The sequence below is a fragment of the Neovison vison genome, chromosome 3 (genome assembly GCF_020171115.1).
Source record: "Neovison vison isolate M4711 chromosome 3, ASM_NN_V1, whole genome shotgun sequence".
Taxonomy (NCBI): domain Eukaryota; kingdom Metazoa; phylum Chordata; class Mammalia; order Carnivora; family Mustelidae; genus Neogale; species Neogale vison.
In genome coordinates this window covers 105,102,355-105,127,287 of record NC_058093.1, presented here as the reverse complement: position 1 = coordinate 105,127,287, position 24,933 = coordinate 105,102,355, and the positions used below count along the sequence as shown (strand labels likewise).

The window sequence follows — 24,933 nt, the reverse complement described above, 5'->3', positions numbered from 1 at the left end:
CTTCTCCTGACACTACCCTGCGTGGGGAGCCCCCCTTGGGCTTTGGCTCCTTCCTCCACCGCAGCTGGTAGCAGAGGGAGGGACAGGGGTCCAGGGGCAACATCCCAGTAGGTTGGCCAAACGCCCACCTCCCCATGGGAGCGAGAAGCTTGGGCTCCATTCTTCCTCTCCTGACTTGGGCTGCAGGGCCTGATAATAGCCTCCAATTGAGAATCATGGGCGGAGATGAGGGGTGGAATAAAAACAAATGTGGTAACACCAACCCAGACAGAGGTCCTCCAGTTCACTCCTAGAAATACTAGCTCCCTCCTCCCGCTCCGAGCTTCTGCCGATTCCCTGCGCTCCAGCCACCAGCTGCGCCAGGCGCGGACCAGGAACACCAGCCTCACCTGAGTTCCGGTGGGAAATGCAGAAACTCCGCCCCGCCTGCCAGACAGGCTCAACTGGGCTCCGCACTTGGGCAAGCCCGGCCCCCGCCGCATGTGTGAGCGCATCAAAGCATGAGAAGCCCCGCCCATGCTTGCACACCCGAGCCATGAGGGCCTCTCTGCCCCCAGTTGCTCCCTGAGCTGTGCCTGAGCGGCAGGAGCAACAGGCCATGACTAAATGCACTTGAATAAAAAGGGAAAGAAAAGAAATCTCAGACTCTCCATTCCTCAGAGACAGAAATAGTTCTGCGGCCTCCAGATGGACTACGCGCACGCAAGGGGAGGTCTCTCCTTCCCGCCAAACTTTCCCGACGGGATGCTGGCACGGACCAGTGGAAACCAGAGACTATTTCTCTTCGGGGCAGTAAATGAGAGGCTGTGGCTCGTGGAGTCCTTCTGTTATAATTAAGTTGGCCAGAAATTCACCTAAGGATACTAAATTCCGTACCTGACCCTCTAATTACAGCCAGAAGGGATCAGGAGACAATTACTTTCCAAAATAGTCCCTGGTGGGCCAGAGGCCAGGAGCCGTGTCTCTGGCACATCTCGAATGTGCCAAGCGAATGCACCTGGGACTGCGGGGCAGATTGAGGGCGGCCAGACGCCCCCTCCCCCCAGAAACCTGCTGTCGCACATCACTGGGTCTGGGATCCCCGGGAGCGAGAGATGGGGTGGGGGACGCCCTCCTCTTCGCCCCCCATAAACCCAGCATGCCTGCCCGATGACATCGGCCACCCGTCTAATTAAATCCTAACGGGCTAATGAAAAACACGCCTGCTGCCCGCCGAGCGTACCTCCGTGGGCAGCTACCGCCGCGGCGGCGGCCACTGCGAGAGCAGAAGCCTTCCTGCCCGGGTCTGGGAAAGCGGCACCCTCCAGGCTCCCACTTTTGGCGTCCTTCTTCTCCGTGGCAGTGACTGAGGCCGACGTCTCCATCTTAGCCGCTCATAGTCCTGGGTGACAGCCCTGGAGGAAAAGACAAAGACGTTCACCAACATGGACTGCCCCCAGACCCAGCCGGGATCCGCCGACCCAGATTCCCGGCCACCACCCGCCACGAAGCACCCCACTTAATTCTCTTCTAATTGGGAAGGAGGGTTTAATTAATTTTGAGAATTATTAGTTCTGAGATTCATCTGGTCTTCTTGGGAACGACCTCACGGACACCAGCCAAGCACGTTCATTGCCCCCTACCCCAGATTTTTAAGATCTGAGCCCCAAGTTCCTACAGCCCATAGTGGCAAGGAGCAAGGACCACTTGGAGAAATGAAGTCCAAAGAAACGGCCTCCAAGGTGGGACTGCAGGAAAATAAGAATAAACAGAATAACAATGACTTAGAGGTCCTCGAAGGAAAGCCCTCATTTTCCTGTTCCATCTCTGCTCACCAGGATCCACCTCTCCTTTACTTGTGCATCTGTGCATTCGTGCATTCATTCATTCATTCATTCAAAAGATTTTTCCATTGCTTACTCTCTGGCGCAAACTCAGTCCACACATTTTTAAGCCCCTGTTATGTATCAGGCATTCATCTGGTGCCAAAGGTACAGTCCCCGGAGTTTACGTTCTACTTGGGAAAGGGATCCTATAGAAGAGCAGGAGAAATAAAGGTATATTTATATGTTTCAGTGGGTGAGAAGCAGTACAAAAAGAGAAAGCTAAGTAGTAGGATAGAATGGGGTGGGAGGGCCTGAGGGGCCACTGCCTTGCCCCTTGAGGATGGAATGGGGTGCCCTGTGAAGCCCTGAGGGAACCCATGGCAGCCAGAGGGCAGAGGCAGGAGCCACAGAGCTGGAGGGGGTGCGGAGGCTGGCTGGTTTGAAGAACAGCAAGGTGAGTACAGGCCCTGGAGGGTTCTGAGCAAAGGAGGGCTGTGACAGGTCTGATAGCATATTGGGGTCCTTCTGCAATTGTGCGCAAGCCGATCTGGGGGGAAAGGGGCACCACCGGGATGACCCAGCAAGACACAATAGTGGTCTGGGTTAAGGGGATGGTGGTGGGACGCAGAGAACACAGGCCTTCTAGGGCTTGGACATGGGGTGTGTTAGAAAGAGGGGGATCACGGTGTAGTGGGGAGGATGCAGGGCACAGGTGAGGCTCCAACCGCAGCTGAGTGCTGGGTCACCAGCGAGACCTTCTCCAGTGTGCCTCATCACTCACAAATACTGCTAATAACTAATTATTTGCATCAAGTTACAGAATAGAAATGGGAAAACCACGCTTCTTAAGAGAAGAGTCGTAGTGTCCAAGATGGCTCCTACTTCTGGCTGAGGACCTGGATCAAGGAACAGTGGTGCCATTGGCTGGGAGGGAGTGCAGCAGGTGAGAAGCAGGTTTGGGGCAGAAATCAGGAGCTCAGTCTGTCCAGGCCATGTCAAGTTTGAAATGCTTATTAAGTCACGCAGAGACTGTTGGAAATGTTAAGTTCAGAGCTCGGGAGAGAGGTAGAGGCTGGAGACAGGAGAATGGCGGCCATTGAAGAAGATCTCCAAAGGACGGGGTGGAAACGAAGAAGAAGAGAGAGTTCCAGAGCTAAGACAGCGACGTTCTAGCATTTCTGGGGAAGACAGAATAAACCAGCCAAGGAGAGTAAGCAATGGGGGAAGGAGAAGGAAAAAACCACCCGGAGAATGTGGGGGTGTCAGAACCAAAAGCAGGAGTGGGATGCCTCGAAGAGGGGAAACAATTAGCTCTCTCCCAAGCGACTGAGAGATGCAGACGGTGAGGCCTGAGGGCTGACCAGCTTCAGTCACATATGGTGACCAGGGCCCGGGGATGGGGTGGGTCAGGAAACAAGTGGAAGTTAAGAGACACAGAGGCACAGACAATTTAGTTGGGAAATTCGACCAATTTACAAGTTCCACAGAAGGAGCAGAAAATGACACAACAGCTGGACAGTGCAGAGGTCCTCCACTGCTGCGTCAGAAAGGAGGTGGGGCCAGGTTGCAGGCCTGTGAGAAGGGAATGTTCTGGTCAGGAGCCTTTGGGTTGTAGCAGGGCAGAAACCAAAGACAGCAGGCAGCTCCATCGCCAAGGGCCTCAAGGTTAAATTCACATCAGTTGGTCCAGAATTTTATCTTGCTAATAAATCCACTCAAAACTCTCACGTCTTTCTAAATAGAAAACGGGAAGGGCCCAGAACAATGATATGAGGTATCAAGGACGGTGCCAAGAGAACAGCCTGAGTCCTGGACCCCCTATTTCCGTCTGCACCCACCAGCCCGTCTGCTTCCACAGTCTTTCAAAACTCACTGTCAAGGAAACCCAAGAAAGATGGAGGACAGAGAAACCTCCCTGAAGATTTTGTCGTGTTCTGGGCTTTCCTTGGGCCTGGAGCCTATTTGTGTATGTACTCTGTCCTTCAAGGTTCTGCCTATAGGTGAAAGGCCCACCAGCAAGGCACCCCGGCTCATGGCTGCTCCACCTTCCCAGTCCCCTTAGCCGGCCATAGGAACCACCCTCCAGGACGCCTAAGCTGCACCCTTGGGTCACCTCCCTCCTCCCCATTTTCCTCCAACATCGGATCGGCTGGGAATTGCCATCACTTTCCCACAACACCTCGCTGGTGGGGCGTCTCAAGAAGGCTGCTCTGTATCAAGTCGGCCCCCTTCCCTTCTGCATCGGGGGTCCCTCCAAAACCACCTCTGATCCTCCTCCAAGGCTGTCCTCTCCCCCGACAGTCAGGCGCCTTCCCCAAACCAAAATCTCATCACAACCCTCCCTTAGCCAAGGCCTTGCTGAGTCCCTTGGGCCTTTCAACAAAGTCCTCCAGCAGCCTCCTCTCCCCACGTCTCCTTCAGTCCCAGCCAGGTGTGACTAGTCCTGCCCTTGGACACTCCCAGCCCTCTGCTCCAGCCGGGCCGCCCATGGGCAAACCTTCACCCTCTCTGTGGGGCCCTACTGTTCCTTCAATATGTCACTGAGACATCAGCCGCTCGGGGAAGCCCCCCCGCAACGGTTCCCCAGTCAGGGTGGCCTCAGCTTAGGGATCTCTGCCTGCAGCCCCCACCTTCATACTGAATTCATCATCACCTCCAGGTCAGGCTGGCATACACAGGAATGCCTGGCAAAGAAAAGGGACCTTTGCGGCAGGAAACCACGGCTCTTCGAAATGCCAAGTGATTTCGTGAACAGCCTGTGTTTTCCTCCCAAAAAGTTCAGGTGAAGGAATTCTGGCCCCATGTTGAAATACACCTTGAATTTGGAAGTAAGGACAAAAATAAAAATAACAGCTGGAACAACAAAACTTTAATAAGCATTTACCGGGTGCCAAACGCCACACAAGAGTGATCTCATTTAATCCTCACAACATTTTACATAGAAAGAAACCAAGCTTAGGGGCACCTGGGTGGCTCAGTAGGTTAAACGTCTGCCTTTGGCTCAGGCCATGATCCCAGGGTCCTGGGATCGAGCCCCACATCGGGCTCCCTGCTCAGTAGAGAGTCTGCTTCTCCCTCTGCCCCAGTCCCCAATTCGTGCCCTCTCTCCCTCTCTCTAATTAAATAAAATATTTAAAAAAGAAAGAAACCAATACTCAGAGAAGTTGAGTTAACTTTGCCCAAAGATGAACACTTTGAGGTGTCTGTGCCAGACCTTGAGCCCAGGCCCCCTGCCCCAAAGCCTGACTCCCAGGCACCACAGTGACCTTGCATAAGGATCTGACGGCACTAAGGGATTTACCCCTGAATCCCCTGGCAGGCACAAGTCCCTAACTGTTAGGTCCTGCAGGTATAGGGAGCATGGTGCCAGGAGCCCAGGGGATCCCAGAAGCAGGATTTGACATCATTCTTGCCCTAGTGCTGTCTCCAAGGTAGCAAGATGGGTGGAAGGAGACCACCACCTGTCAAGGGTGGGCGAAAGCTCAGGCTGTTTGAGCTGCTTGCAAACACCGTGTCGACGTAGGGGCCCCGGTCTGTTGGAGCCATCTGGGGCAGGACAGTGATACATTGATTCACTAACTCTTCATCCAGTAATTTTTTTTTTAAAGATTCATTTATCCATTTATGAGAGAGACAGAGAAAAAATAGCATGAACAGGGGGAAGGGCAGAGGGAGAGAGAAAATCCTTGAACAGACTCCCTGCTGAGCATGGAGCCCGACATGACACGAGGTTCAATCCCAAGACCCCAAGATCACGGCCTGAGCCAAAACCAAGAGTCAGGGGGCGCCTGGGTGGCTCAGTGGGTTAAAGCCTCTGCCTTCGGCTCAGGTCATGATCCCAGGGTCCTGGGATGGAGCTCCACATCAGGCTCTCTGCTCAGCAGGGACCCTGCTTCCTTTCCCCTCTCTCTGCCTGCCTCTCTGCCTACCTGTGATTTCTGTCTGTCAAAATAAATAAAATCTTTAAAAAAAAAAAAAAAAAAAAAACAAGAGTCAGCCGCCCCACCGACTGAGCCACCCAGGCTCTCCTCAGTAATTCTTTATTGATAGCTTCATGCCTCTGGGAGATGGGAGATGGCTCCCCTAAATGAATTGGGGGTCTTTACCTGGGTTTGGGTACTCCCCCACCACCATGGCACCTCTTACACAGCATGGTCATAACCTGCCACACCTCCACCTGGCTTCCTGCTTGGCTGTGATCTCCTCCAGGGCAGAGCTGGGCCTTGAACCCTAGGTCCCCAGGCCCAGCAGAGCAGATGTCCAGATCCCTTGCCGTGGGGTAAGGTGGGCCCTGGAAGCCAGGCCCGCGCATCTGGAGGGCACAGGGCTCGGTAGACCAGAAACCGGCAGAGGACTCAAGGTACCCACAGTGCATGGGGGACTCAAGGTCACCCACATGTGACCCAGGCCCAGCCTCAGTGGGGGGCTGTCAGACTCCTGAGGCATGGATCCAACCCCTTCCAAATGCAGATGGGGAAACTGAGGCCAAAAAGTCAGAACCCTCAGGCTTTAGGATCAGGAATGCCAAGCAGAGCAGTTCAAGGGACTGTGACCATTTCTGTGAAGGGACAGGAGGAAACTAGAAAGAAGAGCAGGAAAAGACTGGGGGTTTTCTCAGAGAACAGTAGACGTGGCTCCCCGCCCTGTGAGGGTGTCAGAACGGGTGTTATCAACCCGAGGAAGTGAGCTGCTCCAGGCCACTTTCCGCGGAGGGAAAAGGGCCAGGTCCAGAGCCAGGTCCAGGGGCAGACATGCTGCCCGAAGCCTCAAGGTATGTGGCCACCAAAGGATGCAGGTGAACGGAGTATGGGGAGAAAGGGTATTCATCAGGGTCCCACGATCCAGACTGCTTTCTGGGGCCTGGGGAACAGGTGGAAACACCTGGGGTCCCCCAGCCAGGGGTGGGGGGAGACCCCGTGCAGTACCCACCGTGCCCCAGGCCCAGTATCCTGCAGATCAGCTGCTGCCCTCCACTTCCCTCCCCTGCCAGAGGAGGAGAGCAGGAGACAGAGCAGAGAAGCTGCGTAAAGCATGGGAATTAGTGGGATTAGCACAATTTCTGGGTAAACACCAGGCGCCCAGGGTCCCAGGCAGCCACTTTCACTCCCCAAAGCTCCTCCAGGCAGCCGTCTCAGCCTTGTCAGCAGCGTCAGCTGAGCTCCCAGAGGCCAGCTGGGGACAGCAAGGAGGGGATTGCCAGGTTCCGGGGTCCCAGACCTTAGCTGGGGCGGGGGGTGGAGGGCGTAAGGGTCTGTGCTGAAATATTTCCCACAGGGTCCTCAAAAGGCCTCAGAACAAGAGGGGCTGGGAACACAGCCCTCCCGGGGGAGGAGGAGAGGCTACACCCCCACTTCACCCAGGGAACTCACAATGCTCGAGCATGTCTGGACAGCTCCCGAGAGGACATGCAACCACGCTCCCTAGGTTCTGCTCAGGGAAGATTGGGCACTGGACCAGAACCCAGGAGGAGCCCGTCTTCATTAGGAGACCCCAGAGTCACCCGGCCCTCCAGGGAGTCCTGGCAGCACCAAGAGCCCCGCAGGCTTTCCTGGACCTTCTCCTGGAGATGTGGATTCCAGAGTTCCGGGGGGAGAGTCGGTGGGACAAAATACCGCCAATTTTTTTTAAAAGTTCCACAGGTATTTGCGATATGCAGGCAGGTTCCAGAAAACCTTCACGGCGTGCCACTTACAGGGTCACTTCCAGATCATTTACAAATTATTCCAAGTAATTTACAAGTTCCAGTGAATGCAAGGCTGCATAGCCCAAAGGTAAAAAAAAAAAAAAATACATACTCTCTAGGCTAACCTGGAATGGGAAGTTGGTGACCCTCAGGCTGAGCATGAACAAACCACAAGCTACTTGTGCCAAGGCCAAGTCCCAGATGCGTTCCCACCACGGCACAGAGCATCACCCCTGCTCCCCACGGCATCCCGCTTAAGGTTGCCGTCAGATCCCAGTGAGCTGGCAACCTGAGCCTGCCCAGAAGCACACGCATTCCTAAGGCACCGATGCTGTTCCTTTAACATCCGATCGTTGCATTCCAGACACGGAGTTCCTCCCGTAATCCTGTGTCGTTTTCTCCTGTGCGTCTACAGCATCGTTCCAAGGAGGGTCCATGGCACAGAACAGGTTAAATACTCTGAGTGAAAGGGCTGGCTTGAAGACTAAATTAATAATCAGAGCAGAATGAGCGAATCACTCCGAAACCGGCAATCTCAGACACCCTCCTGCCACCTGGCTGCTTTGAACTCCTCTAACGAGTGAGTCACAGGAATTAGAGCGTCTTCCCCAGGCGAGATCGTTCTCCAGGAGAGAGAGGAAACCTCGCCTTCTCGTCCTCGCAGCCACCTCGGGGCCGGGTGTTCTCACCTCCTCTGATCTCAGCCGAGTGGCTTGTGCGCCCCGGCCCCACACGTGTAGACACACGTGGGCACACACAGAGCACACGCTGACACACAGCAACCACATACACAGTCACATATGCATGCACACACGCACACGCAACACACACCCTGCCACACTCATGCACATATACCCAGTCACGCGTGCTTACACAATCACATACGCAGGTGCAGTTACACACTGAGAGGTGCACACCATGTGCACACACTCATACGCGATCATGTATGTCCAAAGATTCACACAGACCGACATGCACAGAAATACACCAGCAATCATAATCACCCACCCTGCCTTAATCACGCTCGTTTTTAAGACTGAAGGAGATAAAACAGGTGAAATTTCCTGAAGTGAAAAACACATGATCAGTGCACCCCAGATAAAAGGAAATGATCATTATAAGCTAGTTATCACTAAATAGAGAACAGCAGACTCCTCCCCTCCCCAGTTGTGGCCCCAAGGTCATGCCCCAAGCACATGTCCTGAATCTGCCAAGTGGCCGGGTACCCATCATTTCACCTCCCATCCCTTTAGCACTGCCATCTGGAAAGTGGATGTTCTACTGTGGGCTCCCTACCAAGGGGATACCAGTCCAACACCACCGTGCAGAGGCCAGCCACGTAAACAGGAATTGGGGGTCTGACTCTCCAGGTCGGAGGCGTGGGGACCAGATGTGGACTTCCACACAGTCCCAGTGCTCCACCTTATTCGTCCACCTTGCAAAAGAAGAGGGAGTGGGTGAGGTGAGAGTTCCCCAGGACCACACCAAGCTGGGGACACTCTGCTTGCCCTTCATCACAGGGAATAAAAGAATCCTATTTTATAATACATACGCATTTTATTCTCTCAGCGTAAAATATGCTTGGACCAGTGCAGTCTCCATCAGCTATGTGTCTTTGGTCATGTTACTGCCCCTCTCTGAGCCTCTGTTTCCTCCCCGGTCACACAGAGCTTCCCAGGGTGCTTGAGAGGACAGTCAGCTTTCCCGGCGTGGTTGTTAACACACGTCACAGGAGCAGACCCACCAACACTGGGTCCCCACTGGGGGCTGGCCAGGCAGGAGAAACTCTGCAGGCAGACACCTGCCTCCAAGAAAGGGTCACCTGCCTGTGGGGGCCCAGATGACAGCTGGGGCTAATGCAGACATACACCTGTCTGCAGAACCTCAGGCTTCAGCTGCATCTGGTTCTGACTTCTCTGTCCAGCTGCCTTGTCTCTGTGTGTGGAATCAAGGCTATGTGAAACAGCCCCACTAGGTCCCAGCAGCAAACCATCTCCAGCGAAACCCAGACAAGGGGGCTCTAGACCGAGAGGGTCTGCGGGGCTGGAAGAGGAAGGACAGACTTACCACTACCAGACATGGGGAAGGGAACCTCACACTTCTGCCTGGGCTGGCCCCTCAGACACTGTCCTGGCTGGGGGCTCTCACAGCCCCCTGGGGGAGAGCAATCCTGAGAGGGGGCATCAGAGCTGGCAGACCCTTGGGAGGGTCTTCTGATCGGCCAGGTCAGATATGGGATAAGAGGCTGGACCATGGGGTCCCAGTTCCCTGACCCCATGGACAGTGAGAAGCTGTACAGTCCCTCCCAAGGTGAAGAAGAACCTCATACATATCACCGTGTGCAGGGTGCCGGCATACGGGAGCCTCTGTCTCTCTGTGGGCTTGGCACGTGGCCAGCTACCTGGCCTGCTGCCCAGAGTGCTATGAGGACAACAAAGGAGACACATCTGGAAAAGAAATAAAGCCTTCTTCTGACACTCCCGCCCCGTGACAGACAACATGGGGCTCTCGTTCCTCTGTGACTCGGAAAAAGAAGAGTCTCATCACACTGCTCCATGGCCCCTTGGATCCCTGCTCTGCCCGGCAGGGTCCCTCATACTGGGAGCCTCATTACCAGAGAAAGAAAAGACCAGAAGCCTCGAGCACCTGCAGGGGCCTGCACCTGGCCTGCTCCTCTCCTCCGGTTATCACACAGCCAGCCACAGCTACCGTGCGATGCCAGTATCCTGATCCTTGCTTTACGATGAAGCAGAGGCCCAGAGAGGGTAAGTAACCTGCCCAAAGTCACAGAGCTAACATGGAGCAGCTCTGCTGTTTCAATGCAGGTCCGCTGGATTCTGAAGCCCACACATGTTCGACCACCACCGTATCTGTTGAATATGGAGATGCCTGCCACTGGCAAGGAATATCACGAAGGTGTCAAAAAGCATAAAGCATAGTTTAGAGTTCCCTGACGTCTCAGTTAGTATATGCTAGGAGTTGAATAAGGAGCAGAGACTCCATAGCCGTGGAAGCTTGGGGAGCGAGGGCTCCTGACTGGGGATGTCAGAGGGGGCTTCCAGATGACCACCTGTGGCTTCACGGCAAGGAGTGAGAGGCCTTGAACTTGGCCTGCAGAGGAGAGAGGGAAGGGCACTCCAGGGGCAGGGAATGGCATGGGCATGACCCTGGCACACAGCAGGCAGAGAGAAAAAGAAAGGAGAGCACTCTGACAGGGGCAAAGAAGCAGGGGACAGACTGTGTTGGGTAGTGGTGGGGGAGCTGCGGGCCCCAACAGAGTCTCTGGGAACGGCAGGTCAGAGGGAGATGGGTTTAGCAAGAAGGAACTTCCTCACTTCCTGGGTCTGGAGCACACTTTGGCCATGCAGTCCGGCCAGCCTGGCTCACAGTCCAGCTGATTCCAGGAGCTTCAGACCAGAGGCATGAAAAACAGAGGGCAAAGCCCTCACCCTTCCACTGTGGCCAGGGGTGGGCACCACACAAAAATCCCTCTTCTAGTGGCTGCACCTGCTTCTTCATCACTCCTTGCATGTATTTTTCCAAGTATGATAGCTCCCTAATTTGCCCAGCCCCTGCGCTTGCTGGTGTGCAAGAAAACAGATCATTAACCCTAATTCACTGACTTGCTGGGCCGGAACAGCAGCCAGGGACGGCCCCAGTGGGAAATGCAGGCCTCTGCTGTAGAAGCCGGCCTCAGATAAGGGGAGATCAGGGTATCAGGGTATCAGGACTGGAGCCAGGCAAAAGGCCCCCCTCCCCCACTTTTTTTTTCTGGGAGGATATGGTTAAGAGCTACTTCAGGACAGGCACTTCAGATGGCATAGAAATGGCCATTTGCTTGCACTGACCTGTATTCCCTGAAAACACGAGGCCCCACCCATGCCCCCTGCCCTTACATCATCCCCATGCTTTCCTGCCCTGAAAATTTATTCCTCTCTGCTCTACCCACGGAAGCCATGCTTTCAAACCCAGGAAGCCTGCTCTAATGATCTCCCACCCAGGGTCCTCTTCTGATCTACCACAACCTCGCTGTGCCGCTTCCGAAACGTTTACGTTCCTGCCTGGTCCTCTCAGCAGCGGGCAGGTCCAGAGGGAGCATGTAGAGTGCGGATGGCGGCGAAAGATGGCCACATTGGAATCCCAGCTCCACCTAGAGCTACAGATGAGAAGAAACTTCTCCCTGTGCCTCACTTTTGTCATCTGTAAAATGGGGCTGACCACAGCACCTCTGTCACGGTAAGGATTAAAAGCATGTGCTGCATGATCATGGCAGCTGGGATGAGCCTACCCATGTGGGGCAGGGAGAACTGTCCCCAGCAGTGCGAGGGGGGCCAAGTCCCCAACAGGAGGGCTGTCCAAGACTGGACAAGGCAGACCCATCACAACCCCATCCTCCCCCTCCCTGCCCAGGGGCTTGTGAGCCTCTGCCTTTCAACTGTGGAAACTCTCAGGTGGGCACCTTTTTGTAAATGTGTCAGCCTGATTGACTGCAAAGGCCTGGGGTCTGTCCCCATCCTTGATGGAGAATCCCCCAAAGCCTCAGGAGCTTTCCAGAGGCCCAGGGTCCCCCCATCATGCCCCTCCCCGCCACTGCGCCAGCACGCGGCCACCAGAGCCACGCTCCCAGCTCGGCTCCCGCGAGGAGGCCGCCGTCTGAGGCGAACAAGGGGCCCGCTGTGCAGCTGCCCAGCCAGACCCAGATATTTTAACAGCTGCATTGTGTGTTTCTGAGGCGCAATTCCTGAGCGGGGAAGAAAAACAAGCTTCGCCTCTGCCCTGAGGAGGGAAAACAGACGGCCCCAGGCAGGCTGCAGGCAGGGGAGACGGCCTCTGCCGGGGCCTGGGGCTGTAGAGGGCATGACCAGGAACAGGCCTGCCGCACAGGAGCTGTGGGCAGCGAGGGCCCGGCCAGGGCCCCCTTCACCCAAGATTTGGGGAGGGAAGGCAAGGACAGAGGCCCAGTGAATGCAGTATATCCCCAAAGGAGGGGGAAGCTGAGGGGGTAAAAAAAGAACTGGAAAGGCAGGAGTTGCCTCCGGGATAAGGTACACATCCCCACCCAGGCCCCACCTGGGCATCTCCCCACCTGCGGTGCTATTTCCCCAAAGCCCTTCCAGCTGAAGCCCATATCACCCAGGGAGGGGTCAGTCCTAACTCACGGCCCCTGAGGTCAAGCTCTGTATCCCTGTGTTTTAAGTACCTGGTTCTGCCTCTGCTTCCCTTTCTGCTTGCCCCAGAGGCAGACTCACCCACATTTGATCCTGACTCAGTACACAAACGCTCTCAGGCACTGAATCCCTGCAGAGAATCCCCCTCTTCTCTCTTGGTCTCCCCTCGATCCCCACGAGGTCAGGGCTGCTCCCAGGACCCATCAGCCTTCTGGGGGGTAAGGAGCTGAGGGCCAGGTGGAGGCCAAATAAAGTCCCGCTCAGGTCAGGGGCAGGGCCTGGAAAAAACTTGTCAAATCTGCCATGGGTACTGGTCGTCCACACTGCTGGGAAAGTCTTCGGGGCAAAATGGCTACCGGCCTACGAATGCACCCCTTCCCTTGAAGTATAAACTCCTTGAGCTGTTTGGCTTTCAGCTTGGAAGGGGTAAAGGCACAGCGGTCTTCCGTGTCAGTCATCCTGACACCAGCTGCCTCCACCACGCCCCCTAAGTTTGACCCCAGTGGGCTCAAAGTCACACATCTGAGGTACACCAGTGGCGAGGTCGGCGTCTCGCCTGCTCTGGCCCCAAGGATCGGCCCCTTGGGGTCCTCTCCCAAAAAGGTTGGTGATGACATCATCAAGGCAACTGGTAATTGGAAGGGTCTGAGGAGGACAGTAGGGAAACTGACCATTCAGAATGGACAGGCCCAGACGGAAAGGATACCACGGCCTCCACCCTGATTATCAGAGCCCTCAAGGAGGGCTGCCCCCCGCCAAGGGACAGAAAGAAGCGGAAAAGCACTGAGCACTGTGGGAATACCATTTTTGACGAATCTGTCAACCATGTCCGACAGATGTCACACTGCTCTGAGCCTGAGAACTCTCTGGAACCACTAAAGGGATCCCAGGGGACTGTCCGGGCTGTGGGCTGCCCTTTGGATGGCCGCCATCCTCGTGACATCACAGATGACGTCAGCAGTGGTGGGAGGGCCAGTTAGTGAAGAACTACAAAGAGAAATATCTCAGTAGAGCATCATTGGACAACCAATGGTTAAATATATATATATATATATATATATATATATAATTCCTCTTTCTACCAGGAAGCTTATTCTGGGTTGTTAATATCTATTCCCTTGAGGACTATCTCCCGGCTTGGGCTGGGAGCTCTGAGAAAGTGGTACTATGCTTAATTTGCCTCTGTCGTCAAAGTCCCAGCCCCACTGTGACACCCCGTAGGCCCTGCATGAAGAGTCTCACGCTTGTGCACAGTCATGGAGCCCTCCTGTTGGGGACTTGGCCCCCTCGCACTGCTGGGGACAGTTCTCCCTGCCCCACATGGGTAGGCTCGTCCCAGCTGCCATGATCACGCAGCACATGCTTTTAATCCTTACCGTGACAGAGGTGCTGTGGTCAGCCCCATTTTACAGATGACAAAAGTGAGGCACAGGGAGAAGTTTCTTCTCATCTGTAGCTCTAGGTGGAGCTGGGATTCCAATGTGGCCATCTTTCATCGCTATCCACACTCTACATGCTCCCTCTGGACCTGCCCGCTGCTGAGAGGACCAGGGAGGGATGTAAACGTTTCGGAAGCGGCACAGAGAGGTTGTGGTAGGTCAGAAGAGGACCCTGGGTGGGAGTTCATTAGGGCAGGCTTCCTGGGTTTGAAAGCATGGCTTCCGTGGGTAGAGCAGAGAGGAATAAATTTTCAGGGCAGGAAAGCATGGGGATGATGTAAGGACAGGGGGCATGGGTGGTAGAAAGAGGAACTCAAAGGGCTACAGGGAGCCTGGGCTAGCCGGAGGAAGTCAGGGAAGGCTTCCTGGAGGAAGGCCTGAATATATATTTTTCAAAAGGACAAGTCAGGTCCAGGAGGGTCTACTAAAGTGGAGGGGACTACAGCAGATAGAGAGGACAGTGCCTGGGCCATGAACAGGATGCAGGGAACCAAGAGGCCCTGCAGCTGATTCCTGAAGGTCAGTGTCCAAATTCACATCACAGCACACAAAACCCTCAAGGCCTCGGCCCTCCCTATCTCCTAGGTCTCATTCCCACCAATGTGGACCCCACCCCTTACATGACCCCAGAAATCTGTGATCCCCAGACACTGCCTGTCAGGCCTCTGAGCTCATGATCGTCTCTTCCAAAACACCCTTTCCTTCCACCTCAGCTCAATGAACTCTGATTTATGTCTTTAAGGCTAAGGCCAGTCCTACCTCCCCCAGAAGTTGTTTCGGGCCCTCCTGCCCCAGACTAGCACAGTGATCCCACAGCTCCCCTCCTTCCTGCCCCCTCATCAGCCTAGCCATCCCACGACACTGCACTCATGGAGAACTTTCAACCCGCTGCTTCCCCATCCTATCCCTGAGTGGTTTGGCTCTTTGACTTTCACTCCCAGCCCCCAACACATCGCTGGGCACACAGTATCCCATAAATGTGCAGTGAGAGCTGTCATAGTGAATCCAGTGTTCTGAAGTCAGCTGTCTCCTAAACTGTTCCCCATGTCACATCCAGCAGTGGCGGCCACGCAGCGGACAGCTGGTCATGGTAATTTAACGGACCCCAGAGAGCCTGAGTGAAAGATGCAGCCCAGCTGGTTGCTTGTATCTTCGAAGGTGCCAGACAGAACTCACTGGCCAAACAAATAAATAAGAACCACTCTTACTCCCCAAAATTACACTATTAGAGAGTCACTTCTTTGACGCTTTTTTAATTTTCAAGCACAGCCTATTAAAATGCAAACTGCCCTGGAATAAGGTCAGGCCTTAAGTGCCTGAGATCTAAAAAGTTCATTTCTCTAATCAGAGGGGGACAGAATGGATGAGGGCTAGAGGGAGACAGAGGGAGGGGAGTAAGGGGGGAAACTGTGGGGACGGGGTGCCAAAAACCCAGCACCGTTTTGCTGACGGCTGTCCTTGGCTCTTGCTGCCAGTCCACACCCTCCTGATAAAAGGAACATGTCTCTCGGCTTGTTCCTGCACTTCAGCATTTCTTGGCATGACACCATATGCAAAATTAAGTGGCTTTGTAGTTGTGGGCCGCTTGTTCTTTTCCCTCTTTTGGATGAAGCTCTCCAAGGCACACTCAATCAAGCCCCTTTTGTTCCCCGGGCCTTTTGAAGGCTTCCGGAGAGGAAATGAGAGCACTCTTTAAAGCCCAAGTCTACACGAAATCACCGTCCCCTTGCCAGCCCCACCCCCAGGGGCCTGATCAGCAAGTTGGGGTGCTGTGGGTGGGCTCCCAGACCAGGGCTGTCCCTGGGCGCTCAAGGATGTCCCCAACCCATGTGAGAGGCCACAGTGACACAGCCGGTTTCGTCTGATGAGGGGAGTCTCCTAAACTGGCAAGAAGCCACAGAAGGGTCACAGGTTTAGGTGGCCCTTCGTCATGGGACTGTCATCGTTCCCCGTCCCAGGGCATGTCTGGTGATTGTGAGGCTTTGCATGGGGACTCGGGGTCTGTACTTGGAAGAGGCAGTCGGATCTTTCCCTTAGCCTGGGCCCCAGGACTCCCTTCCACGATGGCACCATGCCCAGTCCCTATGATCATCCACCCACTGATAGAGACACAGTGGGCCAAAGGATCCTCCAGGCGGGTTGCCTCCTGGAGGTCCCAGGGATCCAGTAGTCAACTTCCTATCCTATTCAGGAATCCCCTACAGTGGCAATGAGCAACCGGGGGGCGAATCTGCATCCCAAAAGACACTGTACAATGCCTATAGACGTATGTTATGATTTCTATATTATGCTACTAGCAGCAAGCAGGTAGAGACCAGGGCAATGACCAGGGCAGATCCCAAACAGCAAAAAATTATCCAGTCAGAACAACTATGATGCCAAGATTGGGAAACTCGATCTAGAGTATTCCAGATATTTTATCATCCAGTCTCTTGCTTGAATACTCCCCATGGATGGGGAACTCACTACCTACTACTCTAAGGAGACACAGTGCAATGAAACCTTGGATCCAAAGCCTGGGCCGGCCTCTTGCTGAAATCTCTAGGCAAATGACCCAGTGTCCTCTCATCTTAGGATCCTGGTTGGGAAAAGAAGCCAGGAATGTGATGTTCTAGGAGTATTATCAAGGACTCTGTGACCACAGGACACCTAGAACGGCACCTCACACACATGAGGAACTTACCCCAAAGGACACCTGTTCTGTGGTGTCTGATTTTAGAACATACCAGAGAGCAGAACCCCAGCTATCCCCGTGCTGGTTAGAAGTCCACCACCTGCCAGGAGCCATCTGGCCTGCCTCACAGACCTCATCCTGAATAAGGGACATACGAGGTGTGCGCTGCAGAGTTACCCTGAAACCCCGGCTGCTCAGGGGGAATGAATATGTTGTTATGACAGCAGTGGAACTGCATGTGTGTTAGCTCACTGTTATAAAGACACAAAAATTCAGAGAGGAGGGTGCCTGGGTAGCTCAGTAGGTTAAGCCTCTGCCTTCAGCTCAGGTCATGATCTCTGGGTCCTGGGATCAAGCCTCACTTCGGGTTCCCTGCTCAGTGGGGAGCCTGCTTCTCCCTCTGCCTCTGCTACTCCTCCTACTTGTGCTCTCTCTTAAATAAATAAAATCTTAAAAAAAAAAAAAGAAAAAGAAATACAGAAATGCTTAAGATCATACGGCAGACGGAAATAAAACAAAGCTGAATGCCTCCTCTAAGCGCAACTAGGAGAATCAACCATATGCACAAGGAGAGACGACAGATAGAAAAAAATCTGGTGTTCGGATGACGGGATTTGGGGTTAATGCTGGGTTTTTGGCAATGCTCTTTGATGGAAAGGTTATGTTGCTTTTCCATTAAAATACTACATAACTACAGAGAATATAGTAGGGGAAGCTACCAACGTGGCCTTATTTCTGACCCTGAAGAAGTGTGTAGGAGAAGTCACAGGGGACGTCCTGGGCCAGTTCCTTGGAGAGACCCTGTGCTTCGGAATGGAGGGGGCTGCTGCCTCCAGGACCTCGACTCCCAACTCCGGAGGGCAGAGTGAGCAGGTCTGCAGGCCCAACTCCTCTGCCCGCGGAGCGGACCCCCCCTCAGCATCCACCAGAGCAAGATGCCCTCCCAGATGTGCTCTGAAACATCACCATGCCAGCCTCCCAGAGGAGATACCAGGAGTGAGGGAAGTGAGGGACTGGACATGCAGCCTGGGGGCCAGCCTACTCTCCTCAGCCACCACAGGGCCTGGCATCCACCACTGGGGAGCTCTATCCTAAGTGAGGACCCATCCCTTGGAGGCCAGGACACTGAGCTGAAGGATTCTTTCCCGATAAGCCTGCACCTCAGAGGCTGTGCCCCAGGCCAGTGTCAAAAATCCTGCGGAGCACCCAATTAATTTATTAAACATATTTTGAAGAGGGCCTGGCTAGCTCAGTTGGTGGAACATCTGACTCTCGATCGTGAGTTCGAGCCCTACCCTGGGTGTAGAGATTACTTGAAAAAAAATGCTAACTAACCAAAAAATATATATATATTTGGAAAAAAAAAACTCTCAGAATCTGTCTCCCCATAACATGGAAAGATAGCTACTCCCTCTTTATGTCCCCTCCCATCAAGGGTCCACTCCCGTCATTCCCAAAGAAAGTGGGTAAAAGACAGGAATTGTGCTAGCTACTTCATTTCTCCTGTTGCTTGCCCAGAGCCACGGAGCCACCCCTGCCTGTGGCTGAGGCTCCAGAGGGTTGGGATGCACCAGGTGAGGTGGGGCCTGTGTGACCCCCACCCACCTCTCCCTCCAGCACCTCCTCCTTGCTTCCAGGAGAGAGAATAGCCATAGAGTGCTGGACGTGGAAGGGCCTAGAAAGAAAGCACGAGACTGGGAAAAGGCAAAGTGGGGATGATTGGGGGAAGAGAAGGCAGGAGCTGATATTATAAACACCTACTTCATCCCTTCAAAGGGGACTGGCCAGGATTTATCACCTCTCCCACACCCGATGAGGGGACCCCACAAAGAATAATGAGTTCAGGGCCTATGTTTCTGCTCCCTAAGGGATGACAGGATCATTGAGGGTTAAGAGGAGAATCCCCACCAATAAAACTGACAGCATCCAGGACCCATCCATCCACAGCTCCTGGGCCCTGCCGAGGCCACTGTCGGCCCTCACTGGTGAGAAACTGTGCAAATGGATCCAGCAGCATACCTGGGGAGACATCCCACCTCAAACCCTCCTGGCGCAAGTGGGGAGCACAAGAGAGGTGTGAGGGAAACAATGACACCCCGCAGACGGCGGGATAGCTCCAGGCCCCGGGACAGCTGGGGATGCCATTGCTGCGCTTTGCCACCTACCTGCTACCCATGGATGGGAGTGGGGCAAGGGTCACCGCACCAACCTCTGAGAAAAGGCCAGAAACCACCCAGAGAGCTTGACACCGGTCTTCCCTGGGAGGGGGACACATGCTCTGGGAACTTTTCTGCAGTGAATCACTTGCAGAATTCACTTCCTCCTCTGGGCCTCAGTTCCACGGGTCCAATTGTGCATGTCAGAGTGAACGACTGCCGGGACCCCTGCAGCTGGGGTCTGGAACCAAGGTCCAGAGTGAAGGGACGGAGTGGCCAAGCAGGGCAGCAGTGGGGAGGGGGGCTGGTGTGGCTGGAAGCCCATGGAAATCAGAGGGCTGAGAGATAAGCCTGCTAAAGCCTGTGGGAGCTGGGAAAGAACCAGGGGAGCTGAGGTCCAGCGGCCAGGCCTGTCCCTGGAGCGTCTCTGGGTCTGAGAGCCAAGCCCTGGGGACAGAAAGAGGACCCCTGGAGCCTGCCACCCCGGAGTCCGGCCCCCCTGCAGCCAATGCTTGCAGCAAGGGCAGCAGGTCGCAGTCGGGAAAGGAGGGACAGGGTGCTGGGGACTGTGGGTGGCAGGGAACAGCTGTGCAGCAGAAAAGCCCTGCCAGGGACCGGGCTACCAGAAGGGAAAGCCCTCACCAGGCTGGAGTCTGGGTTTTCTTCTGAAGGAACTGGGGAGCTATCTAAGAATGTTGAGCAAAGGAGTGACACAGTCAGCATAAACTTAAACAGCCAGGCTTTGTACAAACTCTCCTCAGCATTTGGCAAACCAGTGGCGCATTCCAGATGACCCTTGGGTCCCCCACAAGTCCCTACGTTTTGCCTCTCCCGGGCCAAGCCCATGACCCTGCAAGTTCTGAGCCTTACAGGAAGTCTCCGGCAGCCAGGGATGCTCCCCAGCCAACATCACTGTCACGGTGACTCCTGCTAAAGAAAGGGCAAGGTCTCTCCACTCCGGTTGCTAGAGGCTCACTCCTCCCTCCAGAACTACGCGGAAGAGGCTCGCTGCAAGGGACCTTCGGGGAGAGCCATGGGGACCAGGACCAAGGGGATAGCATCCTCCTAGTGGGAGGGGACAGCTTGGGCAGGGTCAGGCCAATGAGGCTCCCGGGCCCAGCACTGCGGTTCACCAGGAGGGAAACCCTGGCAGGAGGCTTCACCTCACCACGTGGCAATTTCCTGCCTGTGGCTGACAGTGACATTGTCCACTCTGTGGGGTACCAGGCCCCCCCACTCGTTGTCCCTGCCAACCCCACACCACCTACCTGCTGGAACCGTCCTACTCCCCCCCTGCAAAAACTTGGCAGGGTCTGCCTTGAGCGGTCGTCTGTCCGTTTCTCTCCCTCTCCCTTATCTTATTATCTTTCATTCCTGTTTTTCCCTTCTCCTCTCCACCACCCTCCTTGCCCTCCTTCCTTCCCGCCCGGCAACAGGACAGACAACCAGGGTCCTGCCTGTCAGTAGGGACGGTGGTCTCTGCTTATCAGAAACAAAGAATGTTCGACTGCATGCCATTGGCCACAGCGCCAGAGTGCAGCAATTATACCTTAGTCTGAACATGCCTGCCTCATCCGAATTCACAGATAGGCCACCTTCAAGCTGCTAAAGGGCGTGTGTGTGTGTGTGTGTGTGTGTGTCTGAAACATGTTCACAACAGGAGTCCCTTTTTGTGGTAAGTGCTAAGTAAGACCAGAGCCATAGATGCCTTTCTGATAACTGAGGAACCCGAAGGTATTTACATACTATGACGAAAAAAAATGTTTTGCCGAATCCACATTCCTTCACCATGCAGTGATGTCTACTGAGCTGGAAAAAAAAATGGGTGTTGTTTTCTTTCCCCATTTGCCTAGGCACAAACACACCCACAACACCAACACACACACAATCTTGTGCACAAACACATGCATGCACACATACGTTCCTCCTGTGCCCCGAGCCGGCCCAGACCCGCGTTTGGAAAGGAACCTGAGCATGAGACAGCAGGCCGTGGCCTGGAGAGGCAGGACGGCCCGTGGTCAGAAGCCGAGCCCCGGCCAGACCCCTATTTGCTGTGTGCCCTCAGGCCAGCTCTTTAACTTCCCTGGCTGCCAGCTTCCCCTGTAATAGGTGAGCTGGATTGCTCCTCCTAACACAAAAACAGCCCCCAGCAAATGCCAACCATGACCCATACTGAGCCACAGGAGGCTAGATCCTCTTGTTGGTAGGGATGATCGAAGACACACTGGCCCCAACCGCTCTGGATCTTTGGGGCCTTGTTCCCAGCAGGTGCATCCCAGTTCCTCCTCCAAGTCTGGTATTTGGACTTTGCAGCTCTTTTCTGCCAGGTACCACCATGCTCCACGCCCACAGAGCTCAAGGCTACCCACAGGGGCCAGGCCTGCCCACGCTCCCCTGCATAAGACCTGCTGCCAGTAGGATCTCACGGGCCACGGCTTGTCCTGGGAGGCGATGGGGCCAACAGCCTTTCCAGATGGGACCTTGAGAGAACTGCTCAACCTCCCTGAGCCAGTTCCCAGATTGGCGGCATGGAGGGATCACTGTGCTGACATCCTAGGACGGACACATGTCCATCTGTCTGTCAACACCTTCCAAAGCCAAGGCAAAGCTGTGGCATGATAGTACCTCAGTTTTTATCTCCCACGAGGAAGGTTGTGGGTATCTGGGGAGAGGGGGTTTCTGCTCTTCCCCATGCCTCGCTCTGCCCTGAGAGCGAGGCTGGCTCCCAGGGACAGCCGCTCTGGGGCCCCTTTGCCCAGATTCTCTCCCTTCTACTTCCCCTGCAGTATCCTCCATTCCATCCTCTGGGCCAGGCTGGTGGTCCAGGTGCTCAAGGCAAGCACCTGCCGGACCCGGGGCTACACCCCTCCACTCAAATCAGTGCTTCGGGATGTGACCAGGCACGTGTGTCAAGACGTGTTTCCAAACCTACCCGGTGGCTTGCACGTCACAGCTCCCAAGAGAGGGACCAGCAGTCCAGAGGTCCTGGGTTTGTGTGGTGAGGAAGCCAGGCCCTCTAGAGTCTCCCCTGGCCTGCCTGGAAGGCCCTGGACATGCCCCACCCACCGAACACAGGCAGACAAGTCCGGAGGTGATTTCACCACTCCTGCCCCCCGGTCCCACCCCACCGGCCACACATAATCGAAGTCTCCCTCCTGCCTCGCCTCAGATGCCTCAGAACCTGGGCAAGGCTCTTACCAATGCCGTTCACGGACCTGTCACTGCCCTCCTGAGACCAGGGCTCAACCCAGCCCCGATATCACCTGCCTGGGAACCTGGCAGACAGCCCACGTTGTTCCCCTAATTATTTTCTCTGGCTGCGCGGGCGTGGCATGAGCTAGAGATGGAATCACGACCGACAAGGGGCACAGACTGAGTCACAGGAGAGGTGGGACAGAGCAACGAGGTGACCATGGGTCCTGAGAGACTGCCGGGCAGGCCAGGGAACCCAGGGCTGCCAAAGAAAGAAGCACCCCACGACCCAAAGAGGAGGTTGGGAGCGGAGAGACCCGGACATCCTTGCCAGCAACTGGGCTTTGATGACCATCACGGGGACCCTTTACTCAGAGAGGGAAATCTGGCCTGGGAGGTGTCTAAGTTGCAGGAGGAGAACCCACCAGTTAGGAGGCCCTGTGACTCTGTTTGCACTGGGCACTTAGGGACCTGTCCTCTGCCCACCCTGTGGGCACCATCAGAACCACACCGGATGCTGCGTGCAGCCAACCTCACGCTCAATGCCACTGGCTCTCTCCTGGCCAACCCGTGCCCCCACCTGGTGAGAGCTGCCTGCTCCCCAAGACCCCAGCAGCTTCTACACACCCGAGAGTCTCCAACCTCTCCACCCCGTCCACACTGGGCTCAGACGTCCCAATCTACAACCCAGACGCTCTCACCACTGCTCCCCCGAACAGGGGACACATATGGAGAAAACGGCAGCTCAGAAGCCCAAGTGATATCACCAGGTGCTGCTACCCCCCCGGAGCTGTGCAGGGTGCAGATCTGCTGATCCACTGGGGGGACACCACAAACCAGACCCTTGGCTGCCTCCCGGCCCCCAGCCCCTCTCAAAGCCACCTCTGGGAGATGCACGCTCATTCACACACATTCACACACATCCACACACACACACACACACACACACACATCATGGAGAGTGCGGCCCCCCAAGTTGGACACCCAGCCCTCCCTACCCACCGTGCTTCTGCTCACTGTGGGAGAGGTGGCAGTGTAAGGTCCGCTGGAAAGGGACACTCCCTGGCTCTGACAGGATGGGCTGTCCAGGTGGGAGAGGCGCAGGCTCAGGGGCAGAGGGAGAAGCCCTTGCTCAGAGCTCCTGAGGCTGTCTCCTAGGCTGCCAGTCCCTTCCAAAGGTCCCAGTTAGCTGAACCCTTCCCTCAGCTCACTGGACTCAGGAGACCAGAGACCAGTGCTAAGTCCACGGTCTTGGGCAGGCCCCTGTCTCCCACCCTCCATCCACAGGACCAGCTTCGACCCAAGATGCACTGGGTGGTCACAAGACCAAATCAGACTCTCTCCTCCTATCCCACACAAGCCTGTCTAGGGCAGGGGAACAGGCCCAGGGCCTAAGGAGGACCAGAAGTCTGCTGGGAACTGGAAGAAAAAGTAGGCACCCATTCCAGCCACCAAATACGCTAGGGCAAGCGGGCAGGCCAGGGTTGTCCCCACTCACATGAGCCTTTCCTGGGAAGTGAGCAGGCAGCGGCACATCTGGGAACCCGACTGGACGCCAGCCCTCCCAGAAAGTCACCCTGGGCTGGGTCAACTCTGAACTCTCAGCAGAGACCCCTCAGCTGCCAGGCTTACAGAGGAGGCCTCCTTCAGGTTTTCGGAGGGAGCGAATATTCACACAGATCTCTCTCCCATTCTAGACCTTAGCTCAGCTCACAGCTCCTTTCATCATGCCCCATGAGTCCCTCTGTCCCCAACATCACACTCCCAGCTCACTGCCCAGTATTTTCCAACTGAAGAAAACCTGTGGAGCCTCTCACTGACCCCATCATCTTATAGATGAGGATCTGAAGCCCAGACAGGGCAAGATACTTTCCTAGTGCTGCACAGCAGGGCCAGACCAGAACTCGCTGCCTACTCCTAGTCCAGCCCTCCCATCATAGCATATCCAGGGCTTGGGACAGTATGGGAGACAAGGAAATGAAAGGCAGGTTGGGGTCTAGAGCGACACCTGACCAGACAATCCCAAGACCCTGAGGCCTCATCACCGTCCAGCCCGTCAAGTGAGCCCCCAGGACACAGCCACAGGCACTTGAGGGCCTCTCCCACCCAGAAAGGGACAAGAACACGGCCAACACCCTGGCACAGCAGGTGCCTGGGAAGCAGAAGGGGGAGCCCCATGACTGGGACACTGCCTGCACAGGGCCCATGGGATGTCTCCTGGGAGCCGGGCCTCACTTTCACCAGTATCTCCATGACCTACAGCCACAAAAACTGTCCTGGACCATAGTCCCAGGTCCTAGAAACCTTGACCCCCCACTCTTGTGACCTTGTCAACAGCAGGGGGCCCTGACCCTACCCAGCCCCCGCCCCAGAGCCTCAGGCTATAGGCCTTCCTCGTCTCTAGCAGGCTAAAAGGTAACAGAATGGTCAGACATAACTGATTCCAAACCTAACGGTGCAGCTTACATGCTGTGTAAACCAACTTTTCGGAGCCTGCTTCCCTCACCTGGAAACGGAGCCTAACATACCCCACATCAGGAAGAATAAACATGTAAGTATAGGTCAAGACAAGTGCCCAGCTGCTCGATGGTGGAGCTTCTGCTCCAGCCCCCAATGCCATCCCTTACCGTCCTCGGCACCACATGAGGGTGGCCTGAGTTCAGGAGCTGCTGGTGAGGGAAAACCGGCACCCAGTTGAGCCCTAGTCCCTCTCAGAGGGCCTGTCAGAACCCTGTCTTGCTGACAAGACTGTCCTAGTTCCTGGGCAGAGCTGAGCAGGAATTAGTACCTGCCTGGGCGAGAACATCAGAGAAGGC

At 55.1% G+C, this 24,933-nt stretch overlaps 1 protein-coding gene across 1 annotated transcript in view; it reads right to left on the bottom strand.

The window, feature by feature from the left end:
• Window positions 1-24,933, bottom strand: part of GLI2 (GLI family zinc finger 2) — a 246,775-nt gene that overhangs the window by 180,809 nt on the left and 41,033 nt on the right. The window contains exon 2 of the mRNA XM_044242640.1: window positions 1,223-1,394. Coding sequence (XP_044098575.1) covers window positions 1,223-1,364 — 142 coding nt within the window. The 5' untranslated portion in view covers window positions 1,365-1,394. The remainder of the gene's footprint in view (window positions 1-1,222; window positions 1,395-24,933) is intronic.